This window comes from Zeugodacus cucurbitae, chromosome 5 (genome assembly GCF_028554725.1).
Source record: "Zeugodacus cucurbitae isolate PBARC_wt_2022May chromosome 5, idZeuCucr1.2, whole genome shotgun sequence".
NCBI lineage: Eukaryota > Metazoa > Arthropoda > Insecta > Diptera > Tephritidae > Zeugodacus > Zeugodacus cucurbitae.
In genome coordinates, this window is record NC_071670.1 from 59,483,924 (window position 1) to 59,496,079 (window position 12,156).

At 35.3% G+C, this 12,156-nt stretch overlaps 1 protein-coding gene and 1 long non-coding RNA gene across 5 annotated transcripts in view; one reads left to right on the forward strand and one right to left on the reverse strand.

The window, feature by feature from the left end:
• Nucleotides 1-6,782, forward strand: part of LOC114803694 (uncharacterized) — a 156,921-nt gene extending 150,139 nt beyond the window's left edge. Inside the window, exon 7 of one of the 2 annotated variants that reach the window (XR_008471208.1) lies at nt 5,862-6,782. This is a non-coding gene — a long non-coding RNA (uncharacterized LOC114803694). Of the gene's footprint in view, nt 1-5,852 lie in introns of both variants that reach the window. The other variant, XR_003752134.2, reaches the window with a different exon arrangement.
• LOC105209953 (furin-like protease 2) overlaps nt 1-12,156 on the reverse strand; it is a 297,953-nt gene that overhangs the window by 34,067 nt on the left and 251,730 nt on the right. For all 3 annotated transcript variants that reach the window (XM_054230791.1, XM_029038848.2, XM_054230790.1), the window contains exons 7-10: nt 4,410-4,569; nt 3,730-4,033; nt 351-1,514; nt 96-283 (exon numbers count right to left, since the gene is read on the reverse strand). In XM_054230791.1, coding sequence (XP_054086766.1) covers nt 96-283; nt 351-1,514; nt 3,730-4,033; nt 4,410-4,569 — 1,816 coding nt within the window. The remainder of the gene's footprint in view (nt 1-95; nt 284-350; nt 1,515-3,729; nt 4,034-4,409; nt 4,570-12,156) is intronic.

A 12,156-nucleotide genomic window follows, 5' to 3' on the forward strand; every position in this document is an offset into this window, starting at 1 on the left:
AATTATTCTGTTCGAAATGGTTTTGAACTACACCTCTTTAATCGTTATATGTCTAATTCATACTCTCATCACATCGTATGTTCTATCCTACTTACTTTCATAGTAGCCATCGGGGCAGACTTGCAGACACACAGCCAGATCGACGACATGCAGATGAGCTGGCGCACAAGTGAGACAGCTATCTTGGCCAGCGCCAGCGCAAGTTTCGCATGACTCATGACAAGGCCAGCAAACGCCACCCTGATTGGGGAATGAGCGCGGTGGACAGCGGCTAACACAGGTGCTGAAAGAAAAGAAAAAATATTAATATTTATAAAAAAATGTATAATTGAGTCTCATTTTGCACTCACTTGTCCAGGCGATAGTGTTTGCAGGCGACACATTGCGTTGGGCCACGTCCATAGCAACCCTGCGAATCACATTCGGGATCACAATCATGCAAAACCAGTTTATTATTGGAGTCAGCCATTACATTCTGACGCTGAGGTGTGGGTATATTGTGGCCATCCACGGTGGCGACCGCTTGTTCGGGATTCGAACCGGCGCCGGTGAATAAATTCTGGAAGTTCAGGTAACCGGCAAACTGATCGGCATTATAGTAGCCACCCTCGTTAGGCGGTTGACCCAAATCGGATTCAGTTGGATAGGTGTATGGGTTAACGCCAGCCGAAACGCGCATCTGCTGCTGCATTAGATCGCTCTTTAAGCGCATTGGTTGCACCGCTGTGCCGTAGAAGATCAGTTGCCACTTGGAGAGTATGCCTGGTTGATTGACGCGCCGACGTCCACCATTTATTACCTGCAGTGTCCAGCGTCCCTCTGCCTTTTCACCCCAGAAGTGTACGCTCAAGAAAGGCCAATCATCGAAGTTTGACTTGACAATATCACGTGGTCGCTCGAATAATAGTGTGCTGGTCGTGCCCATTGGCGAGGTAAGTAGAATGCGTAGATTGCCACGTGGGAAGAAACGCAAAGTAATGCGACACTGCACATGCTCCAGATAGCGTACTTCATTGATCGTGCCCGCACAACCGTTCACATCCATGTGTGTGGCCAAGGTGTAGCCGTAAGAACCCTCAATTTTGCGATCCTCATTATTTTCACGTGATTTGCAGATATGCTGTGGCGGTACAGTAGTCCATTGCTCGGCCAAACTAACCATGGCGCCTGCATCCATGAGTCCATAACCAAACTTGTGACTGTACTTCCGCTTAACACCATTCAAAATCCAACCACTCTCCTTCTCCAACGGACTGGGACGCGAGGTATAGACCACGAGATATTGCATATCACGCCAGGTGAGATTCGGATTAGCTTCGAGTGCGAGCGCGCAGATGCCGGCAGCCAGTGGCGCAGAGGCAGATGTTCCAGTGTGTTCGACAGTGCAAATATGATCGGGTCTCAGACGTCCATCCATATCGACGGTGGCAACGCTCTTATCATGACCAGGTGTGCCGGAGCTGTAGGTGGTGGCGAGTGTGGAAGAGCATTCCTCCAGATACCAGGGCTTGAAACTGGAAAAAGCGAAATGGAAAGGGAGAGCGTAAATTTAGAAATTCTTACTTTGTATGTGAAATATGGGCATTTATATTAATCTTCAGATGCAAGACAATACTCCAAGACATCAGAATTGATCATATCAAAAGTGTAAGACAAGAAGTCAGACTCCCAATATCTATATCAACCTTATACAATCATCCTCAAGATTAGAATGAAATTGAGTTTGAGATTGAGATTGAGATTGAGATTGATATTGATATTGATATTGATATTGATATTGATATTGATATTGATATTGATATTGATATTGATATTGATATTGATATTGATATTGATATTGATATTGATATTGATATTGATATTGATATTGATATTGATATTGGATATTGATATTGATATTGATATTGATATTGATATTGATATTGATATTGATATTGATATTGATATTGATATTGATATTGATATTGATATTGATATTGATATTGATATTGATATTGATATTGATATTGATATTGATATTGATATTGATATTGATATTGATATTGATATTGAGATTGAGTTTGATATTGAGATTGATATTGAGATTGAGTTTGATATTGAGATTGATATTGATATTGTGATTGATATGGAGATTGAGATTAAATTTAAATAAGGATTTTTAAAAAAGGGAATGTAAAATTATATTTGAATGAGCTTCTTATTTCTATTGATTTATTATTGATAATAGTAAACAGTAATTAAAACTGCGTATTAGTATATGGTGCATACATATGTATGTCGATAAACCTTTATTACTAAAAATTTTTTTTGCTGATTGCATAACTTTAATTTCACTATAAAATTGATCAAATATACACATATGAATATTAGCATTATTGCCATGACTGATTACATCAATCAGCAGTTGTTTGAATATTTTGCTGCAGTTGTGTGTATGTATTTATTTGCGGGCAATATGTGGTGCTTGAACCGCAGTAAATAGTAAAATATTTACAACGCCACACTTTTCAATTAAACAATTTATTTATTTTCGACTAAAAATATTTTTATAATGTTGTTATTGGCATTGGTATTACAGTTGTTATTGTTGTTATTGCTTTCAAGCGATCAACCATATTTACAAGTAAAATCAATTATGGCCAAAATGTAAATTATTATTTGCAACGCTAAATCGTAGGTGGTTAGAAGAGTGAAATTTGAAATTTGGAAAAGCAAAAAAAATGCGAAGTAATTATTTATAAATAGTATAAACAAATATATATTCATATATTTAAAACGCATGACAGCTATTTATGGAAATTTGTGTATTTTGCGCATGAAATTGTGCTATGATTTAAATGAAAGTTTGAAATTTCCATTCGAATGCGTTGAGGTTGCGCTCACTATTGCCAACTGTATTTATTTACTTGCACATGATTGTCTCTCTTTTTTTCTGAATGCAACTAATTTGCATATTTATTCAATAATTGTGAGTATTTCACATTTATACTCATTTAAAATTATTGGTTTTGAGGTTTAAATTTTCTTTTACGCGCTGCCAGTACGCAGGGCTATTTGAGTGGCCTACTTTTAGGCGCATATAAGCATATAGCTTACGTCACTATGTTAGCTTCATTTTTAATTGGCAATTAATGAGCGGCTTTATGGCATTTTAAAATGGAAATTGCAACATGAAAGTCAGTGCGTGTGAGTAGCCTCAACCATATCATTAATAATAATAAATACATAAAATAATATTGTATAATGTACCTAAACTGGCGTAAAGTATGCGTGATAAATTTATATTACAATAATTTCCTAGGCGTACTTGTTAATTGCCAATTAAAAGCTTAACGGTAGATTTTTAAACTTCCGACGTAATTACCCAGAACTACAGTAACACAAATAACATTAATTAACGGGTTGGTGCATTTTTAAGCCACTTTATCATCCAGACTGCATAAACTAATAAGTCACGTTAGATTAAGGGAAGAATGTCTGTGCGAAAGATGATGGAGATGGTAACACATCGGTCATAACTGGCTGCATATGAGAAAAATATGTTGAGATCCATACCATTCACAATCTCCGCCTCAATCTCAATCTCTACCTCAACACCAATCTCGGTATCAAGCTCATGTTTCATTCCATTTCTGCTCCTATAACGCTTATATATCTATCTCCATACCCTTTTAGCTTTTACACTTCAACTCACATCACACCCATACAAGCACATTTAGACAAACTTACCCGCCTTGTGTGGCACTCGAAATGGACAGTGTGAAAATTGAATTTGTATAGCCATCACAATTGCACGAGTCCGTATAGCGACCACCATTGCCCGATGCCCAAACGAATATGGAACCTTTGCCTTGTCGTCCGCTTGTCACGCCATAGATGAAAGCACGCCGCGCCAACGGCCCAGGACCGTCAACAGTCGAGCCGTCATCCTCGGGACCCCAAGAGGCGCTGTAGATGTCAATATGTGATGGATTTAAGCTCAATGCCTGCGCCTCAACCACATCATTCACTTTGCCATCCAACATGCGAACGCCTGCGAAGAGAAGAGGAGAAAGAAAAAATAAAATCAAATGAAATAATGGATACCAAAAATAAGCGAGGTTGATTTGTAAATGTAGATGTGGAGGTGGGGAAGTTGTGTTAAACGAATATGTTGCGCTATTCAGGCAGTTGGACAGGCATGTTGCTGCCATTTAAATATTCTAATGGAGCAGCTGTGATACTCATAGAGGCCCCTGTAATTTTGGTTCGAAATTAATGGAGTTTGCCTGTAGCGGCATCTCATACCATTAGTTTAATTTGTGCACTAAGTGATGATATTGGAGCCGTAACATGACATATGACAATCTTAACTGCGCTTGTAATAATGTAATGGAATTAGGTATATAGAAAATACCGGATTTACTTACCACCAATACTTGCATTGTACGCCACACCGACACCGCAATAGTTGTTGAAGGCAACAGCCGCAACTTCGCCAGCACATCTGGTGCCGTGTTTGTTGTCTCCGTTATCTTGTGGTGTTGGATCTGAATCGTTACCATTAATATCAAAAGATGCATCGGGGTCCTGTAAATATAATAAAATGTTGTAGTTGCTGATGATAGTAATAGGGGGATACATATTTTTTTTTTTAATTTACATAAGTACATATCTTAAATAGTATAAATGATTGAGGTAATTTATATATTCTATGTTTATATGATAGATATACCAGACTGTTCTGTATTGGACACATCAGAAGGTCTTAGGTGGATTTGAAAGGTAGGTTTCATAAAAGTCCAACACAGAGTTCACTTTCTATTAGGTGTTCAAAACCCTGAAACTCTTGGATCATATTTACTTCCGCTTCAGGGAAAAGAAATACAAAACTATATATTGCGAAAGTGGTACAAAGGTATTCCTTTAAGACTTCTGCATTGACAAAAGTTGATTAAATATAATTATGGATTTTCAGATGACTAGTTAAGAGGCTATACCAGTGTAACCCATGAAAAATTAGGCGATTTTTGTGATTTTTTTTTTTAAAGAAAGTACTCGATCGAATGTTTCGAAGTTTTTTGGACTTTCTTTACTTTCAACTATATTTTAAGTTCTTTTTTACAAAAATATTGAATAATAATGTAGTTATGATATAATAATGTAAAAATGGTTGTTTTTTTAAATGCCAAATTGACAATTTTCAACAAAACAAAAAGATCGTAGGTATGTATAGTAAATATATTCAACTACATTCAGTTTAAATCTGAAGTTGATCGGTCAATTTTTCGTTGAGTTATGATGTCAGCAATTTTGTGAAAAGTCGTTTCGAGGAAAACGCGTTTAAAGTTTCGACTACAGCAGCTTATGTATACCTGCGAGCGGCCGCTCTTTAGAACGCTGCCATTCAAAAACTTTTCAAGATACGAGCTTACCGCTTTCACAGGATATTTTTGAAAGTATTAACTATCGAATAAACAAAAAATAAAAATAATGAATTTTTTGAAAATGTCACACAGGTATAGCCCCTTAAAGTCAGTATTTATTTGCCAAATATCTAGTTTATCCAAATCAGCAGTTAATAATTTCTATGATCAAGAACACTCTTTGAAATTATCGAAATTTTGTATCAAAAAACATTTGCAACAAGACAACTATCAAGAACAACACTTATGGGTCCGGAGAATATTTTTTCTATATCCTATTAGATCTAGATAAATCCAACAATGTTTCTGTGTCTCGTCTGAGAGAATATGTGTGTAAATTGAATGTTGGCTCTCTGCCTTTTCGAATTGCTATCTTACTAATAATAAGCTAGTTTTACTGTTTTACTTTTGTTCGTACCCTTTTATAAAATGGTCAATTAATTTCAGTATTTTCAGACAACTGTTTTGGTGGCAAACCCTCTGATTCCTCAATAACGATCTGGTAACACCAATATCGAACACAACAACCAGCGTTTGCACGTGTATAAAAGAAAAGGAGAATATAAAACTGAAGTAGAAAGCGAATAATTACTGTGTGACATACAAAAGCATTCGTTCCAACAACAAAATATTGTGTATATTGTGCAATAAATTATGCAATTAATGCAAACATTAAAAGTAAAATATTGTATAAAAAATTGTTTTTATTGAACATATGAGGCATCGAGTGAGTGGCTAATGACACAGGGTACTAACATCATTTCCTGAAACATATTTAAGCAAACGAAGGCATTTTGAGTGTAATTTCCATGAAAATTCGCGATTTGCATCACATTTTTAATTTTATAAACTCCCGGGTAATTCCAACAGGGAGTTCACTTAGTCAGGATTGTAGCCCAAGCGTTTCTGCAAAATCCAAAATTGAGATCACCAAAATCCAACCGCTGGTTCAAAAGTTATAAGCATTTGTGTTTCGCTGCTATCCGGCGCTGCCGACGTCGGCTGCGGAAAAATGCATTTCAATTTGGTGCGAAAAACTGGGATTTCTACCAGGCGACCAGAAGCAGGCAGTAGGTGGCTGCGAAATAGAAAAATGCGAATTGTGGCCAAACGGAGACACTTAGAGCCATGCGGTTTTTACTGGTCTCTTCAGAATCGCATGGCCCAAAAGTGTATAAAAAAATGGTTGATGTTGTTGCACTGTAAACATTTATAAAAATTAAAATATGTTGCAATCGCCAACAAATATGAGAAAACAGCATAAAACACCAGCAAATGCTAACATTAGTTGGACATTATGGGCATAAAAAGTTGCAGGGAGGCCTGCAGATTATTCGGAGTACCATTAATGTTAAGTAGCTCCATTTTTTGTAAAAGTTTGAAAGCCTACTAACAGCAAAGATAGTTCTATGTTATATTATTAAATATTTATTCAATTTTAAAATAAAAAAAAATATGGCAAATTCACACAAAACGTCAGTAAATGTTAATTTTATTGGGAGTTTTTGGACACAGGTAGCTGCAGGGAGTCCTGCCGAACACGGAGAGTACCATTGCGGCACTTTCTTAACATATTAAAAGCCTACTTACAACAAGGATTATATAGCTTGTGTTTTAATTGAAAGAATTTACCATTTTTGGTCCAAAATTTTTATTTTTGTCTATAATTTTATTTCCATGTGCTTTTAAATAAATTACAGTGCTGGTATAATAGATATATAATATACATTAATTATATCTACTTAAATATACAATATTTGGTTTTTATTTGGTCTTAGTATTTGTTTTTTGTTAGTGGACTGGAGTATGATTCTTTCGTGCATAATTTGGTTCTCTTTGGGAGTAATTTCTATAGACCTTTCAACATTAAATACTTAATATGCACAACATCTATATGGTTGTGTCCTGATTCTGTTTCGGCCGCCTTTAGCTTATTCTTCTTCTATACCAGGTCCACCTTCAGCTCTCTTCTCCGCTGTCTCCATGTGCCCTTCCCCTAATTCCTTCTCCCGCACCCAACTCGTTGTCGTTTCTGAATTCTAACTCTTCAAATATTTCAATTAAAAGCCCTTATTTTCTACAGTTTGAGAGTCAATTTCATGTTTTTTTGCAATAAAATTTGATCATGCCGGGATGTTAGTAAAAACGTTTATATATTCTTGTAGCCTGAAGAATTCTACACCAATTTCATGTATATATGTATATGATTTGGAGAACGGAAGTGTCGCAATTTGGAAAATAAAATAATTATATGAGGTATTTGAAATGGAAGTTTCTTATAGAATTTGATGAAGTACACACATTTTCTAACTTGTTTCGCATTAAGAGATTTCCAAATTAAATTAAGAGCACAAAATAATCAAACTTTCCGCCTAATTAACATTTTTATGCGCATCCAAATTCGCGAGAATGGGGGCTGAGATTTGAATGGTCATAACTCTGGTAAATCTGAACCAATTTCGATGATTTTAATGTCATATGAAAGAAAATTTCAACAATACGTTAGACAAAAGGTTAGGTTGAAAATTACTAAAAGTAAGTTAGCTCACTAACAGAAAACGTCAGAAATACAAAATTTTACGGAAAAAAATCAGGAATTACTTCAGCCCTCATAAACTATATATGTTGATTTCATACGTTATTATAGTGGACTTTATGTCGAATATATGGGTCAAAGTGTGTGTTATCTTAATGAAACTATATCAATAAATTGCGAGAGTATCAAATGTTCGGTTGCACCCGAACTTAGCCATTTGTTACTTGTTGTATTTATAGTTTTGCACTTTAATCGCGTTGTCCTCGTTCACTTTTGCACTTTCTGAGCACTGCAGTCGGTTTCGGTGGAGATCAACGGCAAAAAAAAAAACAAGAAAAACGTTTATGTGTAACAATAATCTTACTTCCTTAATTATTTGGAAAAAAAAAACTTTTGAAAGTTGCTTTTCATGAAAACCCTGCAATGAAATTTTGAACTAAAAGATAGATATATCTGTTATCCACATTAAGAGTATTTATTCTAAACAAACAGAAACAACAATGCGATTGGGAGTTGCTATGAAAAAGCAATCATAAACGAAATGGATATTATTGAAACTCACACACACAGAGAACACTGATAACCTCTGAACTAGAATCGATTATTTCGGTTTTAAACTAAAAAGCAGTGGGAGGATGCTACGCTAACTGCAGAGTGGTTAGTGGGTGTGTGTAAGCAGCAGGCGTAGTGGGCGCTCTCTCTTCACCTCATTACTTGTGTACAGCTGTAAATATGTTTTTAGCGTTGGCGCTAAAATTTATTTACGAAATCATTTGGGAAATCAACGAAATGAATTTCCACTCCACAATCAATACAGCGAGATGCCATTTGTTTCAACTGTACTATCAAGTGTCTATGGGGGTGAGTGTTTGTGTTTACTGTTACCTTTCTGTATGCCATTTCATAATGCTTCCTCTATTTTGTTGATTTTTGTTTTTTTGCCATCATCCGCCATATTTCCTTTGTCATTTCAGCTATTTCAGATAGGATATTTTGTGCGCGAATGACTATTGCGCGGCGCTTTTTAACGTTTGATATATGTATATAAATCGCGTATGAGTCTGTGTGTGAAACGTATATTACGGTTATTGCCGTTGGCGGTTTGGCAATAATTTTGAAAACAATCAACTCTTGAATTGTGTGTGGGTCATTTATATTGTTGCAGTAAGCAAAGGTGAGGCTTAACAAAAAATAAAAATAAAATAGATAGGAAGTGCGAAGTGGGGAGTGGGGAGCGGTGGGAAGAGAGATGAGTGGTAGCAACTAAAATTTAATCATCATGAGTGTGTTGGTGCATTGGCAACAAAATGGCGCAGCGGTGCACAGCTGCTACGCTTTGCAATCCCACACTTAATCATCTTTATATTTTTCGCTCTTTAAATGATTGCTTTTCATTATGATTTCAGACACTCGGGAGATTTACGGAAATTTATTTTTTCTATTCTTTTGGAAAATTTTTGGTTTATTTTGTTGTTTGAGTACTATTTACAGTTTATGAAAGTAGTTACTATGGCTGATGGACCAGTGTATGAGGTTGCTGATGAACTAGCGTATGAGGTAGAAGACTTTTAATAAAGGGGTTTCATTCATATTAAAAATTATGACCTCACGACGTTATTTTTAGCGAGCTTCCGGGGATCGTGTTTAAAGTTCAACTTCGTTAGACTATATCTCAAAAAATATTACTCGGATCGTCTTTAAATTTAAGCACAATATTCTAAAGATAAAGAAGTTTAGTTAAGCAGTGAAACCCATATAACTCTTTTAAACAAGTAGTAAGTGACAATCGTCCCATACAAGACGGCCCGTACTTCCTTATTATTCGTATATTGTTCGAAGGCTACTTATCAATAGAAATTCTACAAAAGCTGAACTTCAAACTAGACTTATCGTCTCTGTAGGATCAATATGGGATGAAGGTAGACCCAACAATAGGAAAGCTTCTTAAATAAATGTCCAAATATTTACATGGTAAAGAAAATGGGTTTAATGGGTCCATGGCCTTAACTGTGTTCAATATATGGGATATCTCTTCAAAACTATATTCTAGTCTCATGAATATTAGTATCTTACTAAAATAAAATTTAGTTGATAATTTCAGTGTTTGTTGCCCAAATATTTTATTTTTAGTTTTTAATCTAAACTTTATTCTTTCCTCGTTTTCCACTTTATACTTCAATTTGATTTTCTAATTCCGAATTTACTCGCTTAAATCACTTAAATATGACATATTGATAACAATACAAATTCATATCGTCATTTATAAGCATCTGCTTAAATCGAACCCTTCCAAGAATCACAATAACATTTAACAGACTATCAATAATGCACGCTGATGTTATGCAATTCGTATATTTCAAAATATCAAAAGAAATGAAAATAAACAACAATTTCCCATAAAGTAAAAACAAAATATTCCACGCCTCAGAGAGAAAGTATCATTTGTTTAAGCGTTGTGATTTTCAGATATTTCCATTCCGATTGAATTACTTTTCAATCACATTCACTGCAATTTATGCCTGCTGCCTTTTTGTATTGCCCATTTTGCTGCCTTTGTGACACCATTATCCGATTTGCAGTTAAATATTATTATACGCTATTACTCATAATCGAGCCGCAAATAAACGAAGAGCAAGTAAACGGCCAAATGGTAATGGGATATCACCAAAAAATATTCTTACTAAGCTGACCGATAAACGAAAGCTTTATGTTAAGAGTGGTACACAAGCAGAGAGGGAAAGAGAGACAGATGAAGAGGGAGAAAGCGGCAGTGGGTGGAAATAAGGAATAATGAGCTGCGCAACTGCTTGGAAATCACGTGATTTGCTTGTAAAAAAATCTACATTTTTAAATTGAAAGCAGCGGCAGGAGTGAACACACCAACACACTCATAAAAGTATCAAGTTACAAAGAAGCAGCGACAATAGAGCAAGTATACAAAGATACACATTGACAAGAAAAATAGAAACGGTAAGATGCCACAGCAGCAACATCAAAACAAAGTGTAATGCAAAGCAGCTGATGCGAGTCTTCTTTTATATGTCTGCTTAACGCCTAGAAGTAGGCCAGCTTGTTGGTTTTCTGGCTGATCCCTTAGACATCGCGCTTACAAACAATATTCTTACACACCGCTTAAGTAAAGGCAAGGCAAGCAAATCGTTGTAAAATAAGTAAAATAAATAAAATAAGAACTGAAAAGCCTGAAAGCACCAGTAGACTGGCCGCAAGACCGCAATACTGCAAATGACATTTGAGAATATGCCAAGCAAGTTGATGAAGACGGTGCTGCTGTTGACTGCGGTTAACGGTGTTCAATTTAAAATAAAAAAAAAACTGACTATTGGGGGCGTTTGCGTAGAGTGAGGCACAAAAATATTGCCATTGTAGATAATGACGATGATTTGAGTGTTTATTTGGTTGCTTATTTGAGACAGCGCGCTGTTGGGCGATAGAAAATATTTTTAAAGATGACAATGGGGATAGTTTTTGTTTTTAAGAGTTGCTGATATTCTTAGAAAGAAGAGAAGCAAAGGATTTTTAGCTGCACAAAACAGATGAAAGAAACCAAGAAGGCGATTAATAGCAACTATTTATATACACTTGTATGAAATATTATTTAAGAATTATATGAAGAAGAGCTTCTTAATTTTAATACAAATATGTATGTGTGAGCACAAAATAGAGTGACTGGATATTAAAGCACATTCATAGCAGACAGTTGGATTTGTGATACTCTAAATCTCTCTCAGTTTAGATAGGTTCACTCCTAAGACAACGACGTGACTCATTAAAAGTGAGTAAAGTAAAGCAGATTGACCCTTAAACGTTTGAAAAATATTAGATTTTAGAAAAACAAAACTTTCGAATATAAAGTAAAAGTGATAGCTTCAAGGGAAAGGGCTTTATTGACATGTTTTTTTCAGTTAATTCTTACTTACTCTTTTGAAAGTGTATAAGTTTTGTTTACGGACTTTGGAATTATAAAGATTTATGAAACATTGATTATTATTAAAAATCGAATAAATCTGTGAAGCTCCATATTATTGATGCACAATCTAATATATGAAACTCTTTTTCTGTCGAACTGTAAAAGTACTAATCACCTAATAGACGGCATACAATATATATACTTTGCTTATATACTTAAAGCCAACATTATGTGATTTCCGAGAGATTCTAATGTAAAGAGTAATACACTTGCTGACAAGACAAAAA